The 25031-nt window shown below is 35.7% G+C and overlaps 1 protein-coding gene and 1 long non-coding RNA gene across 2 annotated transcripts in view; one reads left to right on the forward strand and one right to left on the reverse strand.

The window, feature by feature from the left end:
• Window positions 1-15532: 15532 nt before the first annotated feature.
• The window catches only part of ITM2B (integral membrane protein 2B), a 28118-nt gene continuing 18619 nt past the window's right edge, over window positions 15533-25031 (reverse strand). Inside the window, exons 2-6 of the mRNA XM_049646930.1 lie at window positions 21269-21397; window positions 19547-19753; window positions 17960-18070; window positions 17382-17532; window positions 15533-16277 (exon numbers count right to left, since the gene is read on the reverse strand). Of these exons, the coding sequence (XP_049502887.1) occupies window positions 16192-16277; window positions 17382-17532; window positions 17960-18070; window positions 19547-19753; window positions 21269-21397 (684 nt within the window). The 3' untranslated portion in view covers window positions 15533-16191. The remainder of the gene's footprint in view (window positions 16278-17381; window positions 17533-17959; window positions 18071-19546; window positions 19754-21268; window positions 21398-25031) is intronic.
• LOC125933777 (uncharacterized) lies at window positions 21375-21765 on the forward strand. Its single transcript, XR_007461098.1, has 2 exons — window positions 21375-21458; window positions 21704-21765. It is a non-coding gene; the product is annotated as an uncharacterized LOC125933777 (long non-coding RNA).

Genomic DNA, 25031 nt, shown 5'->3' on the forward strand with positions numbered 1-25031 from the left:
CAAGTAAATTAAAACAATTTTTTAAATTAAAAAAAAATTAACAAACAGCCAATTGCAATGTGTGGATACTGATCCAAACATATAAACTTCAAAATAAAGAAAAAAAATTTATGAGACCCCAGGAAATTTCAATAGCAAGTGTATGTTTAATGAATTAAGTTATTTTTGTCCATTTTCCAGTTGTGATATGGTAGTGTGGTTGTCTTTTTTAAAAAAGACCCCTGTCTTTTAGAGATAAATGTTAAAATATTTGTGATAAAATAATTTGATGTCTGGAATTTGCTTTACCATAGTCAGGGTTGGGAAGTAGATAGGGACAAACTGGACTGGTTATTAGTTGATAATTGTGAAGTTAATTGATGGGTACTTCAAAGCTCCCTTTCCTCCATTGTGTATTTTTTAAAAACTTTGGTTTGAATGTTAATGGTACCTGATACTATTCTCTACTAGTGGCTATGCATATAGGAAGGATACTACATTTATGCCAATTTATTCTCAGCCTACAATGACACGCTTGTTTTCAACCTTGTCTAGCAAATCTGTTCCCTTCTGTCAAGTACCATGGAACTAAATAGTTCCCTGCATTCCAGTTGCTTAAAAACCAGAATAAATAGCCATGTACCACATGGCACCATCAGTCCCTGTATGCAGTCCAGAAATATCATCAGAAAATGGATGACTAATGCACATGTCTGTCTGCTGAAGGATATCCTGTAAGCCACAAACTGTCAAAAACCTGTGGACTGATTATTGCCCTACAAACAGGACAGCACTGGAGACACTGAGACTGATTTTTAGGTTAAATTTATCCACGAAGGAAACGGAGAGGCAATGTTTATACAAAATGGTAGGAAACTGGATACTAAACACATTATCTAGCTGCTTCAAACCATTGTCCCAAGGGCTTATTACTCAGCTCTTTCCTGCCATTTATTTCCAACTTTTATGTTTGCATTTTAAGTTAGCATGATGAAAGATTTTGCTTCAATTTTCCCAAATGAGTTTTACATATTTCTACTTTTCTATATGCAAATATTTCTACTTTTAAAAAAGCATGATCAGTAATATTACAATCAAGCTTATTACTCTTCTACCTCTATTTTGGAATTAAACTATTCAGTGGTTCTAAAAGATACATTTATTTAAACTTTTCCTGAAGAGGATTAAAGAAAGTCTAGAAAATATAATCACCGTTTATTTCAAACGTGTTTTCTCTCCCTGTCTAAAGACAGGGCCCTTTGTATCCTGGCCCTCAGCTTTCATAATAGTAAGAAACCATTCTTGGCATATGTTTTACAACACTAGGACGTGCTTCTGAGTCTGGTAAAATTAGTGGCCACCCTAAGTGTAATGAAAAGATTGTTTAAACATTTCCTTCTGTTCATAGCGGGGAAAAATTGTTAAAATAGGTTAAATTCACACAAAGGCCATATACAACTGAAGGTTAAAGATGTTGAGTTCAACTCATACCTTGATGTCAAAGTAGTTGAGTTACCTGAGGAAAGGCACTGAACCCACTGGGGCTGTAGACTCTTCATTATATATTGAAAATGTTCCAGAAGATGATCTTTAAGACACCTTCCAGTTCTAAAATACTGTGTTTCCTCAATGTTTATAGCAGCACTATCAACAATAGCCAAATTATGGAAACACAAATGTCCATCAACACGGATAAAAAAGATGTGGTATATATAAACAATGGAATACTACTTGGCCCTCAAAAAGAATGAAATCTTGCCATTTGCAACATGGATGGAGCTAGAATGTATTATGCTAAGCAAAATCAGAGAAAGACAAAAATTATATGATCTCACTCATATGTGGCATTTATGAAATGAAACAGATGAACATGGGGGAAGGCAAGTTAAAATAAGATAAAAACAGGGAGGCAAACCATAAGAGACTATTAAATACAGAGAATAAACAGAGGTGCTGGAAAGGTGTTGGGTGGGGGGATGGGCTAAATGGTGAAGGGCATTAAGGAGAACATTTGTTGGGATGAGCACTGGGTGTTATATGTAAATGATGAATCACTAAATTCTACTCCTGAAACCATTATTACACTATATGTTAACTAACTTGGATTTAGATAAAAATTTTAAAAAATAAATAATAAATAAAATTCTGTACTTCTTTGAATTAACTCATGCAATTAAGAATTGATGTCAAAGGATTTATAGATAACCCAAAATCCAAACTCTTGCATCAGATTTTTGTCCTCTTTTTCACTCCTTTACCTATTTTAAGTTAAAGACTAACTGCCAGTACTACAAAAGATAAACAGTAAAGATGAAGTAAAACATAGGAAACATGCAAAACTTTCTTAATCTCTGAAAAATGCACAACATTCTGTACTTTATTTTCATACACCTAAATGAGTTTGCCTTGCTACTTATCAAATAAAATCTCTCAAGCCTTTTAAGCAACTTTAAAGTTTTTTCATGACCATCAAGTACATTCTTAACTGACGAGATAGAATGGTTCTGTTTGATAGTTACCCCCCAAATTCAGGAAGAAAATGAATGCCAGGACTTCAGATGTAACCAAAAGACTTCAAGACTCTTCGCACTCAAAGTTAAAGATTCCAAGAGGTCTGAGTCTTTATTTCCTCTTTCATAAAATGGGAATAGAATACCTCTCTCACACAGTCATTGTGAAGATAAGTAAAAAATAATATAACAGCAACAGCTTGATAGCAGAGGCTCAAATCGTACCCTTCCTCCTTTTCTTCTTTCTATTATCACAAAAATGTAATAGGCACCCAAAATATTTATTAGTGAATGGGCTTACTGGATTATATTTTTAAAGGCAGCATAAGTCCAATTAGGGAGCAAAAAGAGAAAGTTTCAACCAAAACAGAAGAAACTGGGAAAGATGTACACCAAATACAAATAGTAGTCTTCTTTGGAATGTAGGCATACTCTTACTTTTTATTTTCTTCTTGATCGCTATCTATATTTTTTAAATTTTTCCATAGTGAGTGTATTATATTCATAATTAAGAATTTTAAATAAAATGATATAAACCTAGCAAACCCATTAATCAAGCTTAATATCACTTCCTATTAATGTGATGCAATAGAAAGCTTACAGCACCTCCAATGAGTATTCTTGCCTCAATCAATCAATCAATCAATCACCTGAATTGAATTCCTCCTCCAGATCTATCAGTTTACAAAAAATACAGGGGATAGAGAAAAATTTTAAGTGACATCATAGAAACTCAATCAGCACAATTCAAAATTTGGGAAATTCTACAGGACACATGACCCAACTTTTCAGTCAGTAAATGGCAGAAGGGTGGAGAAGGGGAAATGAACTCATAAATTAAAATAGACTTAAGGGATATAGCAACCAAATGCAAGGGGCGTACCTTGCCTGAATCCCATTTCAAACATACCAACTATACCAAAGCCATTTTGAACCAACTGAGGAAATATGAACATGGATTTAGAGGTCTAACAAATAATAATTTATTATTAGCTAATAAAAGGAATTAATGTTAATTTTGTTTAGGATGGGGATAATAGTATTGTGATTTTGCTTTAAAAAGAGATGTGTACTGTACTAATTAAGGGTGAAGCGATATGTCTGAGAGCTGCTTTAAAATATTCCAGCAGAAATAAAAATAAAATAAATAATACAATACCATACAATACAATACAAGAGGGGATGGATACATTGAGAAAGACAAAATGTTGCTGACGGGTAAAGCTGATTGATGGGTTCATGTGCATTTATTATTGTTCTATTTTTGTGTCTATGTTCAAAATTTTCCATAATAAAAATTCAAAAATGTGATCTTATAAAAAATACAAAGGTAATGGTCAATGGGCAAAAGTGTCTCTTCTGTTCCTGTTCTCCTTGCTGTGCTCTCTGCCTGGTCCTCTGTTCTGGTCACACGCCAGGTGGCCATATAATTTGTACATCTAGGAATGGCTGGGTGGGTCAATAATACTGAAAATTGTGTTTCAAAATCATTGTCAGATCTGAGATTTTTAAGTCATTCCAGGAAGCCCATGGCTTCTGGTAAGGTAGAACTCACAGAAGGGTCCTTACATTTTCTGGCTAAGAATTGATTATGAGAAACTGATCAATAGGTTGCACCTTGTCTTAGACTGTTTTAAGTAAATAGTATTGACAAGAGGCATCTCAATGGTGAAACTAGGAAGTTTCTGCAAATTACTTTGACTTTGCAGATTGTTTTTATATATACATGTCTTCTTTAAAAGCTGATTACTCTGTTTTCCTTATTTATTATTCTTGACCAGAATGTGCTGTGTAATGCCCTTGTTCTCGCAATAACCCTCTTCCTAACCATGGTCTTTTGAGTATTTGGGGAAGGTGATACAAGATTCACAACCCTCCCAGGTATAAGCCCCACCCTCAAACATAGTATCAGTTCGATAGTGTCAGTAGCAAATATCCTCTCAAAATATGAAAAACAAATTTCAGTTGCTTCCATATTACAAAAAGAGGTGATTTATAAAAGTTTTAGTAGTCAACATCCTTTCTTCCATTGGAAGCAATGAGTCTTATAGTCAAGCTTATTTATTAATTTCCTTTCAACCAAGCCCCTTGAGCAGACAGAAATTGCAAACTGCTTTAAGGTAGAAGTTAATGCTGTAATCTGCACACGTGGGTATTCAATGAATATTACTTACTGACAACCAGGGAGTGGGATTTTCTGGGTCATTGAGCAGAAAATATCTTACTATAGAAACAATGTTGACTTGTTGAAAAAAATAGATCACAATTAGGATTACATATTTGAGGTATCTGATATTTTAGACATTTGATAAAATATTTATTGTAATGAATCAATGAGAAGAAGCTAAAATTTCCATTTAAAAAATTTTTTTAAGTTTATTTTCATTTATTTTTTTAGAGAGATAGCAAATGGGAGAGGGGCAGAGAGAAAGGGAGTCAGAATCCCAAGCAGGCTCTGTCAGCACAGAGCCTGATGAGGGGCTTGAACCCATGAACTGTGAGATCATGACTTGAAGAGTCGGATGCTTAACCGACTGAGCCACCAGGCACCCCTACAATTTCCGTTTCAAGTCTCTGTACCACTCACATCATCCAGATCCCAAAACTTGCAGATTTTCAAATACGAAGGACCTTTCTCAGAATGTTATTTCCAAGAGGTCTTTACTTGTGAATCAGTCTGAATTCCAATACAGTCTTTGCCATCTTTTATTCTCCAATGTGATTCAACATTATCACATTCAAGGGATCCCTATATGAGAGGGAATTTGAACTTGAGACATTAAAATAGTACATTTTCTTTCACCCTGGCTACCAAAGACACAATTCCCAGCTTACTGCAACACGGCAACAAAACTAGTACCAAACCTGGGGTATATGCAACTTGATTCCCATGGTCATTCCAACCCCTAAATAAGACTCTGAAATGAAAAGGAAAGAGAAAAGCAAAAATGGAGGTTTGGAGTGATTTGACATTAGCAGCCACTGAAATCTATACAGTGCTGCCTATTTTTTAGAAGGAACTACATAAACCCATGTTAAATATATTGAGCAAAATTAACTCAGTAAATATTTACTAAGTATTTACCATGTGTCAGGTGCTATTCTAGGTACTAGGAATACAGCATGAACAGAAAGAGTAAAGTCTGTGTTCTCAGGGAACTTACATTTTACTTGGAGAGACAGACAATAAACAACTACAAAAAATAAGTATATAATAGGTCAAATGGTGATAAGGGCCATAGAGAAAATAAGGCATTGTGATAGGCTATGGCCAAGGTGGCCTATAAAGGGAAAGACTGCAAACTCTTAGACCCCAGTGGAGTGCAGACACAGATAATGGGAGGTTGTCAACAGCACAAGGACACCCAGCTATAAGGCCTTGTTGATCAGGTTCACTGTACAGCAGAGTAAGACAGTACAGGTTGTTTCTGGTTGCTGAGTGCTGCAGGGGAGTGAAGGGATGAGGCAGAGCCCACAGCTCTATGCTTCTCTAGCTAATGGACATCTCACTCCATGTGGGCTGTGGAGACCTTCAAACTCCAGAGGAGCCTCCATGAGAAAACCAGGGAGACTATGAGAAAAGTGTCCTCAATCACTTCCTTGTTATTCTTTACATTGAGTATTAGCTGTTTCTGGAATCTTGAGCCAAGTTCTAGCCATCATTTCTGCCCATCCTCAGACTTGAAGTAGTCTTCAAGGTCTGGCTTGGGTGAGGTAAGTAAGAATACAATACAGACACTGCCAACTTTGGGGATGACCAAAGGCGATCAAGGAAGACCTAATGAATGAAGGGACAGTGAGTAGAGGTAAGAATAAAGTAAGGCAGTGTGACTTGAGATGTATGTGAGGGCTGGAGGAGAATGGGGTTCCCGGCCCAGAAACACCAAGTGCAATGGCTGAGGCAGGATTGCTCTTGGTCGTGCAAAGGTAAGTGAGGCAGCCACGTGATTGCAGAGGGGTAGGAAAGGGCAAGAGTGGTCAGAGATGATGTGAGGAGAGGTTCTGGAAGGCCAGATGACTTATGGCTTTGTAGACCGTTGTAAGAACTTTGGCTTTTATTTTGAATGAGTGTCGGGTTTTGAGCAGGGTGACCTGATGTGACTGAGATTGAAAAAGGATCCCTCCCCTGTTTAGAATAGGCTCTTGGGGCCAAAGATGGGAGCAGGAAGGTGAGTTAGGAAGCTATGGCACCAATTCAAGCAAGAGAGGATGGTGGCTTTGACTAGCATGTTAGCATTACAGAGAGTGGGAAGTGGCTGAAGCGCTGATAATCTGCATTCTGAAGGCAGAGTGCACCAGATTTGCTGATGGGTGCAATGCGACGTTTACAAAACAGAGGAATCAAGGACGAGTCCACATTTTTAGGCTGAACAACTGAAAAACAGTTGAGGTGAGGAAACCATGGGAGAGTTACGTCTGGGGAAGAAAATCAAATTTGGCTTTGAATATGTTAAGTTTGGTGTGACTATTGGACAAAAAAAAATGGGGATTTGAAGATAGCAACCTATACCTTAGAAGGGACTTAAATGAGAAGGTATCCAATTTGCAGTTTATTTGAAGAGGTAAGTTACATATTTGACCTGACCTTCAATTCTAAAACAATGGGAAACTAATATTTAGAAGCTGTTTTTAGTGTTTTAAGTTAATGACTATAAATCTAATCCTAGGGGGCGGCTATATTTCCACGTATTTATTACACTTTACCAACTCCTTTCATAAAGATATGAAGTTTACACTGAAGATGCTTTCACAATAAAATCATTATTTTTAAACATGATCTGTCCATCAAGAACTGTACACAAATGTTCAAAGCAAGTTTATTCAAAATAGCCAAACACTGGAAACTGAAGTATCAATATGCAGAGAAACTGATAAATTGAAGTATATTTAAATGAAATGCTACTCAGTAATTAATTTTTTTTGTTTTTTATTTATTTTTGAAGAAGAGACAGAGCACAAGCAGGGGAGGAACAGAGAGAGAGGGAGACACAGAATCCAAAGCAGGCTCCAGGCTCTAAGCTGTCAGCACAGAGCCTGATGCGGTGCTCGAATTCACGAACTGTGAGATCACCACCTGAGCCGAAGTTGGATGCTTAATTGACTGAGCCACCCAGGCGCCCCTATACTCAGTAATTAAAAAGAACTACTGATTCATGCAACAGCACAATGTCAACAATGTTGAGTGAAAAAAGCTAGACAAAAAGATTACATATATATTCTATGATCCCATTCAAACAAAGTTCAAGAACAGCCAAAAACTCATCTATGGGCATAGAAGCCAGAAAGCAGTTGCAACAGGAGTGGGTACTGAGTGCAAAGGGGCACAAGTGAACTTCCCGGGATGATGAAAATGTTCGGATCGTTGTTAACACAGACATAGAAAATGGTCAACACTCATCGAACACGTGTGCATTTTATTGCATGTAAATTCTACCTAAAATACACAACAAAACATGAGACTACTACTTAAAAGGTTACATACACAAAAACCTAGGCTAAAAGCAATTAATCTAATGGAGCACAAAGTTTTGTTCTGAGTTTCCCAGCCACCAAGGGGAAAGAGACTACTTAGCTCTGTTAGCTAATATTAGCATGTACCAGGAGACACAAATTTTTCCTAATACCAAATTAAGAATATTTTGATAAGAAGCACTAGATATTACATACTTTCACCAGAATTTTTATAAAAGTTGAAACGCTTTTGGTTCATTTTTATTTCTATCAGTTCTTAACAAAAGTCAAGAGGATACTAAGTGATGGTTCTATGAAAGCATTTTTATGAAGAATTAAAGGAAGCTATTCACAATAGAGTGGTTTTCTACAGTGCCCTAGCTTCAGGGATAGAAAGAATCTAGACTCATTCCCAAGGAATAGAGCATTCTCACTTCGTATGCTTACCTTCCTACATGTCTCAGCCAGGTTTGTGACAGGAGTTGGATATCAGATAATTAAGGGTTGACTAAAGTATAATGTTTTCTGGAGCTGATTAAAACTAGATCCGTGGGGGGGGGGGGGGGGGGGGGAGAAGTAAATAAATGGGGCTTAGCTACCAAACTTGTATTTGGCTAATTATATGTTTTGTTACAAAAAATATTCTAAGAAACTGCCACAGTCGTGCCCGAATGGAAAACTATGCCTGGCTTCACTGAGTTGGCGGCAGTCTAATGGATGCCTTTCTCCCTGGTATTCAAGAAAGTCTCTTTTCATGCTTCCCAGCAGGGGTATAATTGACAAATCAGGCAGGGCAATCCTTTGTTGTGCAGGACTCCGTACTTTTAAGACATTTAGCATCTGTGGCCCCACCCAATAAATACAAATAGCTATCTCCAGGACTGTGACAACCAAGTAGTCTGCCTACATTTTTAAACTTAATTCTACTTCCTTTTGGTCCTCACTGGGCCTAAAAGAATGTTGGCATCCTTTTGAATATCAAAGAGCATCTGGTCCCAAATTCCATGTAATGACATGATACGGAAAAAGACAATCTTGGCTTGAAACATTCGGGGATATATAGTTATCAGTCACCACTTGGTCCTATAAAAACCTTAATATGGCCCCCCACAGAACATTTTACTTAAAACAAGGCTGTGTCTTTTGCACAGTATGCCAGCCAGGATGAAGCTGCCTCCAAGTAAAACCCTTATCAGCTGAGTGACTCGAACCACAAAATGTAGCCCATTTATTATTAATTAAACGGTCCACTCAAATGCCGAAGATTGCGTGCCAAAAAAATACTTCGGTTTTAATGAAGTTGATATTGAACTTTTTTTTTTTTTTTCCTCTGTAGCTACAACTGACCAAGAAATTAGTTTACTCTTTCAATGTTAAGACCTACCATGTGCCAGGTAGACAGGACACGATGGTGCATAAGCTTTGCGATAGTCTAAAGAAAGGTTTTGGGGAGACAGATAATAAAGTAACATGGAAGTTAAAAGAAATAAAGATAGGCATTGTGGCCTCTCTGAGGAAATGTTTAATTTTAATCTGAGATCTGAAGGATGAGTGGGAGTTAAATGTTCTGTTTGCGGAGGCAGGGGTGGGGACAGGCAGAGAGAAAACTGTTTCAGGCAGGGCCACCAGCTTACATGAAGGCTGGAACAGAAAGAAGTTAGGATAAAAAGTTAAGTGGTGAACAGAAATGTACCCAGAGCAGAATTTTAGAGCTTGAAAAGAGTTTGTATTTTTTCCTAAGTGCAATAGAACACCTCAGAAACTTTTATAAAAGACATAATCAGATTTATATTTGTCAACTCACTAAGATCCAGAATGAATAGGTTTTAGAAGCCAGCAAAGACTTTGGAAGAGATATATAGAGACATCTGGACATACTATCCAGAATAAAGGGAACAGTGGGTAAGACTAGGGTGGTACAGGAAGGAAGGATTAATCCACTCAATAAATAAGGAAAAGCTCCAACTAGGTGTCAGCCATCCTATATATATTGAAGGGTCTAGTTTAAACAAGGGTCTATATTAAACAAGCAAAGATGACAAAATTTTAAAAACAGAACCTTTCCTAATGCTTCAAGAAAGGTTTCCCTTGAGGAAGTGCATTTGCACTAAGTTCTGAAAGCTAACTAGAAGCTAACTAAAGGGCACAATGGGGAATGGATGGGAATAAATTTTAAGGGAGGGAAAATTGCATTTACCAAGAAACTAAGGCAGTCAGTGTGGCAGAATGCAAAGAACAAAAGGGAGTGTTATTAAGATGAGGCTGGAGAGGCTGGGTTGGGATGAGATCATGCAGATTAAGTATGGCCTTTATCCTAGCCAGGGGATGCCATAAAAGCGTTTGAAGCAGGGCATGTGATAAAACTTCAAATTTATTGTAGGGACACAGAAGTGGATGTAGTGAAGTGAGTTACACCATGAATGCAGAACAACAACTAGAGGATGCTGGGAGATGGATGACTTGGAAGCTGTGCAGAGTATGAAGTTTCTGCCCTGGACTTCTCAAACACATAGTTCTTGACACATAAGACCACATCATCTGACCAGAGGACATTTTCTTCTTTTACCACTAGGGTAAGAACAAAGTCATCTAAAAATTTTGTTACATGTTAAACTACTAACAATGGTCTCCCTTGGAAAATGGGACTGGAGAAGAGGATGGTAGAAAGAGGGGGGCATTCATTTTTTTTTACCATCAATCCTTCTATGTGATTTTTTACCATCAAAATATGAATATAAATGTAAGTTTAAAAAATAAATATAAAAATCCCATCAAATTATTTACAAATGTAAGCAGTAAAGAGCTAGGACTATCTTGCTTTATGCCATTTAGGAATGGATTTTGAGCTCTCAAGAGCCCATTCCCACCCATTCTGCTTCTCAGGATTAATTTACAATACAAGGTTGGAAGAATTAAGTGTGGGATCTACAGTAAATAATTTTTAAAATTTTAAATTGTGATTAATATTTTCTCAATAAGATAAAAGGCTCACAATGATCAATAGTAAGAAAACAGAGACTAAACCAGGGTTCTTCCTCAGGTTATATATTAATGAGAAAGACCCAGAGAGAAAAAAAACTAGTATTGACTTACATGAGACAATGGAATCATAGAAAATGCTCACCCCAAACCACAAAAGGCAGAAGAGTGAAAGATAAAATAGGAACCAAGAACAACAAACAGAAAACAGTAATAAAAATGGCAGATACTGATCCAATTACAATAATCACTTTGAATGTCAACGGTCAAAAAACCCAACCTAACTATATGTTGTCTATAAGAAACCCACTTCAGATATAAAGACACAGACAGATTAAAAGTAAATGGATAGAGAAAAATATGCCATGATACCATTACTCAAAACAAAGTACAAATAGCTCTATTAATTTCAGACAGAGCTTAATACAAAGTAAGGAAAGTTATCATTGACAAAGGAGAGCATTACATAATGATACAGGGGTCAATTTTCTAAGACATAGTAATTGTTAATGTGTATGTACCTAACAAGAGAACATCAAATTACACAAGGCAAAAACTGACAGAACTACAAGGAGAAATAGATTACTCCACTATCATAGCTGGAGGCCATTCAACACCCCTCTCTCAAAAACAACAAACCTAAAACAACAACAAAAAGCAAGGCTAGCAGGCAGAAAATCAGTAAAGACATAGTTAAATTCAGAGTCCAGAGTGCTCACCATTACACAATGGAACTGCCAAGACATAGTTAAATTCAACACCATCAATCTATAAACTAGTTCAACAATAATAGGACACATTTTTCTCAAGCTCTCATGGAACATTCACCAATATAGACCACATTCTGATCAATAAAATACATCTTAGGGGCGCCTGGGTGGCTCAGTTGGTTGAGCATCTGACTTCAGCTCAGGTCATGATCTTACAGTTTGTGGGTTTGAGCCCCACATTGGGCTCTGTGCTGACAGCTTGGAGCCTGGAGGCGGCTTCAGATTCAGTGTCTCCCTCTCTCTCTGCCCCTCCCCCACTCGCACTCTGTCTACTCAAAAATAAACATTAAAAAAAAACCCCACATCTTAGCAAACTTAAAAGAATTAAGAAAAACACGCATTTAAAAGAATAGAAATCAATGTCTGCTCTCAAACCACAATGTCCACTGTGTAGTTTGAACTAAATGTTAATACAACTTGTCAAAATTTGTGTGATGCAACAAAAGCAGTGTTTGGAGGCAAATTATAGACAATGCATATATTAGAAAAGAAGAAAGATCTAAAAGCAATAATCTAAGTCTCAGGAAACTAGAAAAAGAAGAGCAAATTAAATCTAAAGTAAGCAAAAGAAAAGAAAGTGTAAGAATCAGAGCAGAAATCAATGAAATTTAAAACAGGAAATCAACAAAGAAAAGTCAGCAACACCAAAACCTGCTTCTATGAAAAAAATAAATAAAAATCAGTTAAGTGCCTAAACAGGCTAAGAAAAAAAACAGGACACAAATTACTAATATCAGAAATGAGACATCATTATAGATCCCATGGAAATTAAAAGGATAATAAAGGAAAACTATGAACAAGTCTGTGCCCACAAATTTGATAACCTAGAAGAAATGGACCAATTCCTTGAAAGACACAATCTACCAAAACTCAAAAGAATAAGATGATCTGAATGACCTGTATCTATTAAGGAAAAGGAATCAATAAATAGCCTTCTGAAACACAAAGCACCATGCCCAGATGGCTTCACTGGTGAATTCTACCAACAAACATTTAAGCAAGAAATTGGTATACCAATTCTCTACAATCTCTTACAAAGGACAGAAGCAGAAGGAACAATTTCTAACTCATTCTATGAGGCCAGCATTACCAAATACCCAAACCAGACAAAGATATTACAAGGAAACTACAGATCAAATCTCCCTTGAACACAGATGCAACAAAATATTAGCAAATCAAATTGAAAGAAGCATAAAAAGAATTATACACCACGATCAAGTGAGAATTATCCCAGGTACAAGGCTGGTTTAGCATTCAAAACTCAATTCATGTAATCCACCACTTCAGCAGACTCAAAAAGAAAAACCATATTATCAATAATTGATCATATCAATAAATGGAGAAAAATCATCTGACAAACTCCAATACCCATTCATGATAAAAACTCTCAGTAAACCAGAAGTAGAGAAGAACTTCCTCAACTTAATAAAGACTGTCTACAAAAAACCCTACAGCTAACATCACACTCAATGGTGACAAACTAGAAGCCTTCCCACTATCAGGTACAGAGCAAAGATGTTGCCTCTCATCACTTCTTCTCAATGTCATCCTGGAAATCCTTATTAATGCAGTAAGGCAAGAATAGGAAATAAAAAGTATAGATTGGGGAGGAAAACATAAAAAGATACTTAAAATAGCATTGTAAGTATGAGAAACACTGTTAAGTATTATGAGAAGGAGAAAGTATCAGAATTAACAGTTAAGAGTCTGATGTGGGTTTAGGGAAGGAGAAAGGAGACTGCCTTTCTTTTTTTTAAGTTCCCTTTGATACTATTTGATTTCTATTTGCATCTATTACTTCAACAATTTTTTGAAGAGCAAATGCAAAAAAAAATAATTTCAAGAACAGATGGAAATAATCATGGATATGTGTATAAAAAGCTTATTAAAAGAAACACATCTCCGTGTTTTTAATGGCAAAAATGTCATAAATTACCAAAATGTTCAATAAAAGAGAACTCATTAAAAAACTGTGGTACATCTACAATAAATGTAATTTCAGCCTTTAAAATGTATAATTTTGAATGATAGGGGAAAGTGTTTATAACGTATAAATGGAGGGAAAAGACTGTAAAACAGTAAAGACACATAACCAAAATAACCAAAAAAACAGTAAGTTCTTGGTGAGGAATATTCAACTTCTATTTTCCTTGTGTTTTTATATATTTTCCAAAGCCACCAAGAGCATGTTGCTATTGTAGTAAGATAACACAAGTTTTAAACATACACACTCAAAATCTTGTTATGATTATTTCTGTGTGATGGAACCATGGATGATCATTATTTTCTGGTGATTTTTGTTTCATTCATTTGTTCATTCATTTGAATTGTCCGCTGGTGGTAAAAATGCTGTATGTTAAGCAAGATATTTTGGTTCTCTTTCTTTACACACAGGATAACTGCATTTCCCCACCTTATTTACCATTGGCCTGGGGTCATATGGCTGGGCTCCAGTAAATGGAAATAGGCAGAAATGGTGTACGCCCACTGGTCAGGCCCAGCCATAACCCTGCAGGATCTACCACTCTAACTCCTGTTCTTCCATGGGAAATTTGAGGAATCAAAGCTGGAACTGTTACAAGATGGAGAAGTCTGGGTCCCTGGGAGCCTAGAGCCTGCCTGACACAATGGAGTAGGATAAAAGCTTATAAACTCCTACTATCTGAAGCCATTCAGATGGTGGCTGTTACAAGCAGTTCATCTATCTTAATACAGCATTACTCTTATAGGTGGTAAAGCAGAAACTAAAATACAAACCTTCGATAGCAGTTCATGATCTACTAAAGGAAGTCCTCAAGCTGGCATACAAGGTCCTCCATGACCTTGCAGTGCACTTCACATCTCCAATATCTCATTGTCTCTCCTGAATTCTCCCAAAGTTCCTGGGCCTGTTCTTCCCCATTACAGTACCAATCACAACTGTATTGTAATTAGGTAGCTATTCACCAGTTCCTTTCATTAGACTTGAGAGCCTCCTCTAAGCAGCAGTTGTTCCTCACAGATGTATCTTTCACACTTAATGCTAGTGCATTACGGATGCACTAAAAGATGCCAGTAAGTTATCTGCTGAATGAAAATATAATGTGCTCTTAAATGTTCATAGCTCCCTAAAAAACATGAAATTTTAGAGCCTGGAAGGTAGGAAAAAAACAATTCTCATTTCATCAGAATATATTTTCTTCTAAAATAAATTCTCAATCTCTGCATATCTGACTAGCCAGCCTAAAGTTCCTACAGTACTACTGAAATAAAACTAAGAGCCAAAAATCAAATGGTATCTTTTTGGACTAGAACTGGTTCCTAGACCAGATCATTTATGGATTTCTGTGAAACTAAAAATTTTGACATCCTAGATTCAGAACTGAAATTTTTTTCTTAGGGATTTACAGAGAAATTACTCTTAGATATTTAAAATGGTGATGGATTCTGAATTATTTCAGATAGGAAGTAACCTTGGAAATAGAAGAGAATCACCTCTGTAACTCGAAATGCTCCATTTGTGAGGGAGGGAAGCATTCACAGAAAAGCAGTATATTTTATGCTTCTTGGAAGCTTTAGGTTTAATAATAGCCCTCCATTAACTACAAAAGCATTAGTTTAAAATGTACTACACAACATCGCTCAAGGTTGAGTCTTAGACGTTACTTCAATAGTACCCACAAAGAATGTACCTTAGTTAGTTTAAAAGTTTGTTTTTATTTTTTAAAAATCTGTATTTTTACCCACTATATGTAGCGAACTGAATTTTTAAGAGATACTTTCTTCTTTTACATAGATTATCTTAAGATATAAAGAACCAAATTACTCTTTGGTTTTGTTATAGGGGAAAAACAACACACAGTCTTTTAGTCAAACAACTTTGTGATATTTATATTCCATTGCACAGATATGGGTTATACAAATTAGTAACACAAGTTATTTCTTAAATTCCAAACATTTTCTAAAATATTATTACAGCAGATGTCTAGGATATTAAAACATCAAGGTGGAAATCATACTCTAAATAGTTAAATATGACACTGAAAATACTGCACATTTTAATTAGAGGAAAATTAAAATGTGTGCTCAAATGCTCTAACAAACTAAGTAGCAGGGCAGCTAACAACTACTAATAAGTCACTGTGGTCCATTCTTACGTATGCATATATATGATTTTTCTTTAGATAACCCCTCCTCTGGAAAATGCATAATTCAAACGTAAAAATCTGGATAAATGATTTAAAGAAATTTAAATTCTTCCTAACACATAAGATCTATGGTGTATTATTATCTATGACTTCATACAACTACTAATTCAAGATAAAAGACAGACACCACACTTGGAAAGAAGAAAAGATTTTTTTAAAGTAATGGTTTTAATTGAATTAATGAGATGAAAAGATAGTGAAGCCCTGTTTGCTACTTACATGAAAGAAGATCTTAAAAAATAATCACTGCACAAAATACAAAGGGTGGGGTTATAATGCAATATTAAATTTTTCTCCCATGTTTTTCTTGACTGTTCAAGGACAAATTACAGTTTCCACAGCAAATTTGTTTTCAAAATGCCGAATTGTAACACAATTGCTGACTTCACGTTTCTGAATACCTGTTTGGAGGGAAAAGTTTTTAAATTTCTGGTTCTTTAGTAATTCATATTAATCTTCATAGTTATTATTTACATATACAGAAATATTATACTCTATTCCATGAACTTCTATGGTTTGATTTTTTAACACTGGAGAAAATAATCTGCCTCTCTCGTCTGAACTAAGTATCTTCACAGATCTTATTAACAATGATAATGCTGCATATAAATTTATGACTTTGTAGTGGAAATGTTCTATATCTTGACTGTGGTAGTGATTTGTTGAAACTCAGAAGTGCACACTAAAGAGGGTGTATTTCATTATACGTGTAAGTCTGGCTTTTTAAAAAAAATATCAGCTAGAAAGATAATTTTAAAATGTAAGAAATCAAGCAGGTTTCAGGTGACTCATCATCCAAGGTGAGAGAACATTATTAAGGTGCTAACAAAAAAGCCAGGAAAGCACTTTTACTAGGTGCCACAATTCCAAAGAAATCACACCACAGTGATTCAAGTGGCACTTCTTACTTTCTACAGCTTTGTCACATGTACTTTCATTTTATTTTTACAAAGATCTTGAAAGGAAAGGGGGAGATACTGTCACTCTTGTTTTTCAGGTTTAAAAAAAAAAAGGCTAAATGATTTGGCAAAGCCACATTACTTCTGTCAATGCTCTTAATTCTTTAGCCAAATTCCCTTCTAACTAACCTGACTATGATTATCTTCAACGTGATCCAAAAGGCAAACTCTCTGTTTAGAATCCAGATCCCTGAGCACACACCTGAAGAGCTCCTCTAGAGACCTTCTGGATAAGAACTCTCACACAATGTCACTGAACCAAAGTGGTGGGATGGAAGGCTGGACTGGGTGACTACATGGAACGTGAGCTGACAGCATCTCAAGGCACTGACATTTCACATTCACCTATTCTATCTGAGAAGAGTGAATTTAGAATTTAGGTGATTCTCTGGGAATTTAGAAATACTATATAGTGATACAATATAGTTTTACTTTCTCACTCGTGGAAGCATATGATAACAATATCAGCCTACATCTAAATCTAGGTTCAACACAACGAAGTAAAACAAACTTTGCTGCAAGCACTTTAACAGTAAAAAGTATTACCTTTGATGGTTTCTCTGCGTTGCAGTTTGTAAGTTTCCTTGTCATGGCACAGTCGGTAAATAAAGAAACCCAGGTGATCAACGTTTTCAATGCGATCGGTGATAACCATGTGTTCATGAATCAGATATGACTGAGGCAAATAGGTTCCAGCCTACATTTGGAAAATAAATTCTATGAATACCTCAAAACATACATTGAACAGATGAGGAAATGTGTGCAACAGAGGTTGGCAAACTACTTCCCACCATCTGTTTCTACAAATAAAGTTTTATTGCAGTACAATCATGCCTATTTGCTTACATATTGTCTATGAGTTGAATAGTTTGCAACACAGATCGTACTTCCTAAAAGTCTATTACTGATTATCTGGCCCATAAGGAAAACAAAGATATGATTTAAGAAATTATATTTTATTTCAAAATATAAAAAGGGAAAAACCCAAAACCACACATCTTAATTCCTCTTTATAAAATTCTTGGCTGTATTTCCAGTAAGATGGGCACTTACAGGGTTAATATCTCAACCATGAATTCTAAGATAACAGCATTATTAATAAGAAATATCTGAACATTTTATACCTTTATATTAATAAGTAACTCCAGTAGGTTTCTGGGTGGCATAACAATGGAAGTATTCAATGGAATCACATAGCACTTATCCAGATTAAGATCTAAATAGGCTGTGAGTTTCTGGAAAGAAAAAGATAAATTTTCATTAGATTAATATTTGTAACATAGCAACTGATTTTTAAGAATAATTTGTACCATTAAAATGGGTTGGCTTTAGAATGTGTAAATCACTTGCATTTCAACAAATGAAGTATTTGGTGGGATAGGAACAGAAGGTAGTATTGAAAGAGGAAAAATTATCACTACTAGTAAACAAAATTCTTATCAGGGGTTTGTTTCTATAAGTGATTAACAAAAAACTATTAAAATTAATAGCCTTATCATCTGATTAAGAGATATAACCAGTTTCCTCACATGTAGTAAACCCAATGCCCTCCAAGGTATCCATCCATTACATGTAAGAATTAACTTCTGTCCTATGCATCTAGAATAGTACTAGTTACTACCATCCTTAGAGAAACTGAAATAACAGTCAATTAAATGGTTTTCCGTGTTCTTGTGGTTCAGATGAGACTGTGGTTGAGAAGGATTATCTCATGGGATGGTTTTGAGGATTAACAGGAGTTCAATTAAATCATGTAAACACTTTGATTTCTACGAGCTCAGTGTTAGTTATTATTTACTATTTGCTTTGGATAGGCTTATTACCTTGAAGATATGTAATTTCTCAAACTACTTTATAAACACTTATCAGTTGTATTTATTAGGCATGAAATATTTGCAAAGCTCAATTCAGTGACATGCCTGAATGTTCAAACTGGCAAACTATACAGAGATGCAAAATCCACAGATAATAGGTAAACTTCCAAATTTTTTAAGAAAACAAAAAATTCTTGGGAAAAAAATTATTGGGGGAATATAACTATTAACTAGATATTAAATAATACCATATTATCATGTTCACTTTCTTAGAGGTAATAAATGATATGGTTATGTAGACGTTATGTACAAGAGACAACAGCTCAAGTATCTAGGGGTCAAGTGTCAAATGTGAGAAAAGAAATTAAGAAAATGTGATAAAATTTTGGAAATAGGTGGAGGATCTGGGATAGTCACTGTATTCTCACTTCACCTTTTTTGTATTGCATAACAATATTCAAAACTAGGGGGAAATGTAAAATGAGAACTTAAAAATAGATTAATAAAATGATACAGAACTAAGATTACTAATATTTGAAAATGCTACACAGAAATGGGAGCGTGAATCACCTCTTATCTAAGAAAATGAGAGCACATAAGAAATAGCAATTTACTAGCAAAGGAGAAGCAGCCATAAGGTGGGCTTTAAGGTAAACACAGCCAAGGGAAGAAAAGTTAACATGGAAGAAGGCCAAGTCCATTGAGGGTCGGCTTCAGATAAAGAAACCCATCAAATGTTAGGGCATTTTGTAGGGAAGAAGAAACCCAAGTCCATTTTCTTTTTAAGTAAAAAGTAAACTCTAAATAGAATAAATCAGAAAATACTGAAATTAAAACTGCAAAAAGCACAAATTAAAGAACGTGCATTCTTTTTACAGTTCTAGACACCTGACTCACCTTGTTAAAATCATGAACAATGTTGGCAGGATCACTATCTGCAAATTCTGGGACAGGCACACTGATGAATTCAACCTCATCTTCCTCAAAGATCTTAATGTTTTCCTCAATTGTCTGGTAGCGAGCAGCCGGGGCATCTGCAGAAGGCTCGTTTAAGATGACATCATCTTTGATATACTTTATTCCACAGTAGTACACGTCATCTGGCTATAGAGAGTTTAAACACTATTTCAGCAATTCAGAGGGAGATAGGTTTTTAAATGTAAGCATTACTTAAGCTGCCACCGCTTATCTAAATAGCATTTTGCTTGCAAACTCTTACTTTTAGATGACAAGTCAGACAGTTTAATTACACAGTTAACACATTCTTTAAGACAGGGATTTGAAGTATTGTAAAAAAAAATTGTTTCAGAAGGAGAAAAGCAGCTGATTTTTCCTTTACTTTTTATAGTCGACAAAAATAGAATATAAAAGCAATTATTCATCTGGTGACAATTAAATTTGAAGAAACACATAGGCCTACTTCTACCTGTAGGCATTATTTTTATAAAAGAATATATTCAGAAATGAATGTTTTTTTTCTGAAATATACTTTTAAAACTTTTTGATATGATTCACTGACTAAATGATTTTTCTTTTAGCCAAAAAAAGGAGTCGTTTTTCTGTAATTTTTACAGGAATACAAGTAGTTGTGATTTTTTTCTTAAAATGTATTACAATGAAGTGGAAAATAACAGGCAGCCTAACAGATTAGAGAAACCACTATAAAGATTGTTTTTAAAAAATCTACATAAAGACTAGGTAGGAGCATGTAACAAGCAATATGTTAAGGCAAAAAAATATCTCTGGACAGGTAATTGCAAAATGTTTTTTTCTACATCAAATATAATTCTTGTAAAAAAAAAAAACGGCATTGAAAAAGATGACTAGTATTTCAATAATGTCTACCAACATGCAATTTTCTTGAAAATTATAGAAAATGAACATGAAATGTATACATACTATGGCAGAATGTTCATTATTTTAATAAAATCTATTTGCCAACAGTTTCTCCAAATTTTAAAATGTTAGAAAATATAAACCTATGAAATTATTGCCAAGAGAAATAGATCACAAAACACAGATCATGAATCATGAGTATCATGAGAAGAAAAATCTCATGTCTTAACCCACTAGGATTACTATTAAACACTCTCAAGTTATAAAACAACATTCATCCTAAATTACTTCAACATCACTGCTGAAGTCACGCAATTCTTAAAGAGAAACCAAAAACTGGGAAAGAGTCAGAGAGATGTGGTGCCAGTGAATTCAGTGCCCAGGAGCAAAGGCTACTGTAGGGGAGTCCAAACTGAGTATCAAGTTATAGTCTATCAACAAGACAACATGTGATGTTGTCTGATGTATTTACTCAATTGGCAATTAATAACATTATACCTTAGCCACTAATTATAGTAGGAAAATGAAGGTTAGTCAATTTTGAAAAATCATCCAATAATCTATACTCTTTAGTCAGCAACATTTCAAAACACTATTCTGCTTTTAGTGACTTTCCAAAAGGCTCAGCAAACTTACGTTCAGATTTTTACACACAACTCTAAAGTAGGACCACCACTCTGGCTAAAGGCCACAGACAAAAAGTGCAGGCTTAGAACAAATTTGGGCCAATTTTCTAATACATGTGAAGGAAAGGCAAAAAAGTCCTTAGCATTTTCCACTTACTTGAAGTGCAAAATATTTGTACAGGTATGCTCCTCCTAGAATGACACCTGCAAGCATAAATGCTAGTCCAAAGCACATGCACCAACACCAGGCTCTTCTTTGGCCAACTGGTACCACTTCATCTGGGTCCTAAAATATGAAAAAGACCAAAAATGGTCAGTATCATATATCCAGTGAGAATCATAGAAAGGTCAGGATCGAGGGGCGCCTGGGTGGCGCAGTCGGTTAAGCGTCCGACTTCAGCCAGGTCACGATCTCGCGGTCCGTGAGTTCGAGCCCCGCGTCAGGCTCTGGGCTGATGGCTCGGAGCCTGGAGCCTGTTTCCGATTCTGTGTCTCCCTCTCTCTCTGCCCCTCCCCCGTTCATGCTCTGTCTCTCTCTGTCCAAAAAAAAAAAAAAAAAACGTTGAAAAAAAAAAAAAAAAAAAAAAGAAAGGTCAGGATCGAAAGAAGTCTAAAAAGGATTATCATTTTATAAACCAAGATATAAAGACTCAGTTCTTTAATCAAAATCAACCCAGGAATTATTAGGTTGTGGTGCCAGAAGTCACCACAATGCCACTCAAGCTGAGCCATCAGTCTCTTGGGAGGGTTTTTATTCTAATTCTCAACACCTCTGCTACTCATACCTCTAGAACAATAACATAGTCTATAATTTCTATTGTCTGTGCACAACTTTTGGTGATTAAAATATCTTCTAACATTTAAAAATTCAGGAAAGGCTACAACACAACTTCGTCATGAAGTATTATGGTACTGAGCCTTCAGTGTATATTACATTATACTATAACTTCGGTGTATATTACATTATACTATAAAATTATGTATTAGCCTGCTACAGATGGCTAATAGTTCACACCAGGTATAAAGGCAATCCTAACAATACACAAGAAAAAGTAACAGGAAAATAAGGGACAGAACAAATAATATGAAACAAATTCTTTAAACAACTGGAGTCTTAAAAAATAAGACAAACTTATCCATAAATAATCCCATAATTCCACTGCCCTACTCTAAAAAACATCCCCGTTTGGCAAATGTTTTCATTTTTAAGATAGAAGCAGTAGAAAAATGAGGAAAGATTCAACAGAGAAAAACTTACAAAGGTAAGAGACATACAATTAGTTAGAATTTTTATTTTGATCCACTCAAGGAAATAATTTAGCCTTAGAACGCCATCTGGGGTCACAATATCCAGTCCTTTAAATACTCCCTTTGCCCTTCTAACTCAGTTCCACTACTCTGTCACTACAGATCTACAGCTAATTTCTGATTTGTACCTAGGTTAATGTCAAAAAGGTGACAAACGAGATTAGTTGCTAGTGTTATCTAACTCATGGCTCAAGACACATAGTACAGACAGCAAAAGAAAAGCTCCAATTGACTGGAAACCAACATAATAAAAGATGTTCTAGTTAGTAGTATGTATGTACAGCCACTCAAGTACATGACTCTGATCTTTACTTGGAAAACTGAATATAGGATGGCTTAAGGGAGAAAGTAGACTTGACCCACACCTCTGCAGATAAATACAGGGAATATAAATAAAAAGGAAGAAAAACTATATGAACAATACTAGATATGGTTGAAGCAAGAATACAACCAAGAAAGAATGAAAGTCAAGGTTATGTTTTCAATGCTAAGATGAGAAATTTCAACATGACACTACTGAGAAAAAGCCCAGTCCCAGACGTCCCAGTCAACCAAGAACAATTTAGAGCCAGACAGTGTGTGCCTAGGTTAACTGAGGTTTTAAACAGAATTTAACAATATAGAACAAATGCCTTATAAAGATTGGATCAAACATTGTGAGAGCGTTACGCTTTGCTGTAGTAGGTGAACTTGTCCAAGTACTGTACAAATACTTAACACAAGTGCACTACAAAATAGTGTGTAAAAAGAATAAGCCTAGAGTAATTTATCAAATCATGGAAGATATTCCATCTGTGAACGGAAAGCTTTAAGAATTCCACAGAGTCATAAGGTATTATAAAACTTGAATGATAAAGTCTAGTATTTTGCTTGAGCCCCTGTCTGATATAAATATGTAAGGAGACAATAAACAGTCCCTAGCATAATTAATTTTAAGGTGGAAGCAGGGTGGGGGGGATGAAAATGACAGATGGCAACAGTCATTTCCAAACATTTGGTATCAGCTGCTGAGACAGTCAAATGTGCGTACAACATCCACCCTGCTTGGCAGACTCCCTTCTCTAGTAGCACATAAATGAATACCCAAAGAGCATGGGCTGACACTTGTAAAAGAATATGCAGCCCCAAATGTCAAGTTGATGACAAATTTCTAGGCCTTTTGATATATCATTTTTAACTGGTCAGCAAACAATAATTTTAAGAAATTATAAATGTCTACTAGGTGCCAAGAACTGTACTAGGCACTGGTGTAAATAACCTCTGCCAAGAAAGAGATCATTCAGATCAGCCTGGAAAATAAATATACAAAGAGAACATAAACATGATATGGGTTCTAACAGAAAAATGGAGAACACAGAAAAAGGGATGCTAGTGTTTGGAGTAGAGCTCCCAGAGGAGAGAATACTAGAGTGGAATGTTGAAGGACAAATGCTCATTACCCACGCGGAAGACAGAGTTAAAGGGCATTATATTTAGGGCAAAGAATGAATAAAATCATGGAGCCAGAATGCACAGCATCTCCAAAGACCACATGTGGTATGGCTGAGTATCCAACATGGTGGGGAAGGTACAAGAACTAAGAATGGAGGACCACCTGGGTGGCTCAGTTGGTTAAAGGTCCAACTTTGGCTCAGGTCATAATCTCATCACTCATGAGTTTGAGCCACATGTTGGACTCTGTGCTGACAGCTTAGCACGGAGCCTGGGGCCTGCTTCAGATTCTATGTCTCCTTCTCTCTCTGCCCCTCCCTCGCTCATGCTCTCTGTCTCTCTCAAAAATAAATAAACATTAAAAAAAAAATTTTTTTTAATCAGAAACTAAGGGTCTTTGGCCAAATTATAGATCCATGTCCATGCACCACAGTCATGTACTTCCTAGAAGAGTTATCAGATCTTCAAAGTCCATCTAATCTTTTTTTTTCCTTTTATTTTCTAGTGATCATTTTCTACCTTGCATTAGAATAATTCATATACAGATCTTCTCTCTCCCTACTAGGCTATAAGGTTCTTGTGAGTATCCATTCATATTCATTTTGCATTACTGGTAGCTCCAAGCCAAGTTTAGTACTTGGTTGGCACTCAACAAATATTTGATGAGTGAATGAAATTTAGATTTGTTTTTAAAGCTTGGTTATTTACTTTTCTAATGACCCATAAGAGTTACATCAGCAGTCAGCATGATAATGAAGGGTGGGGGCAACATAAGAATTCATGACACATAACAGAGTGTGGCTATTTAGCAAAGAAAAGCAGCCCTAAGTACTTAGCCCAGTTCAACATTTATTAGGGACCTGTTATTTGCAATGTACTGTGCTAGATCCTGTGGGAAATTCAAATGTGATTAAGACATGGCTCATACCTTAAGCAATTTACAGTCAAAATTAACATTATTCATGACAGATAAATGACATTCCATATTACAATCTGAATTATGGAGAAAGGATTAAAACATACTGAAGACAGAAAAGTTTTTAATCTAAGTGATCATTAAAAGTGCATTTAAATGATTAAATTAACACTGTAAAGAGAAAGCCCAAAGCCCCATATATGAAATTTAAGAAAAACCCCATGACCATCTCAAAATATGTCAAAAATGCATTTGACAAACTCCA

The sequence above is a fragment of the Panthera uncia genome (genome assembly GCF_023721935.1).
Source record: "Panthera uncia isolate 11264 chromosome A1 unlocalized genomic scaffold, Puncia_PCG_1.0 HiC_scaffold_16, whole genome shotgun sequence".
NCBI lineage: Eukaryota > Metazoa > Chordata > Mammalia > Carnivora > Felidae > Panthera > Panthera uncia.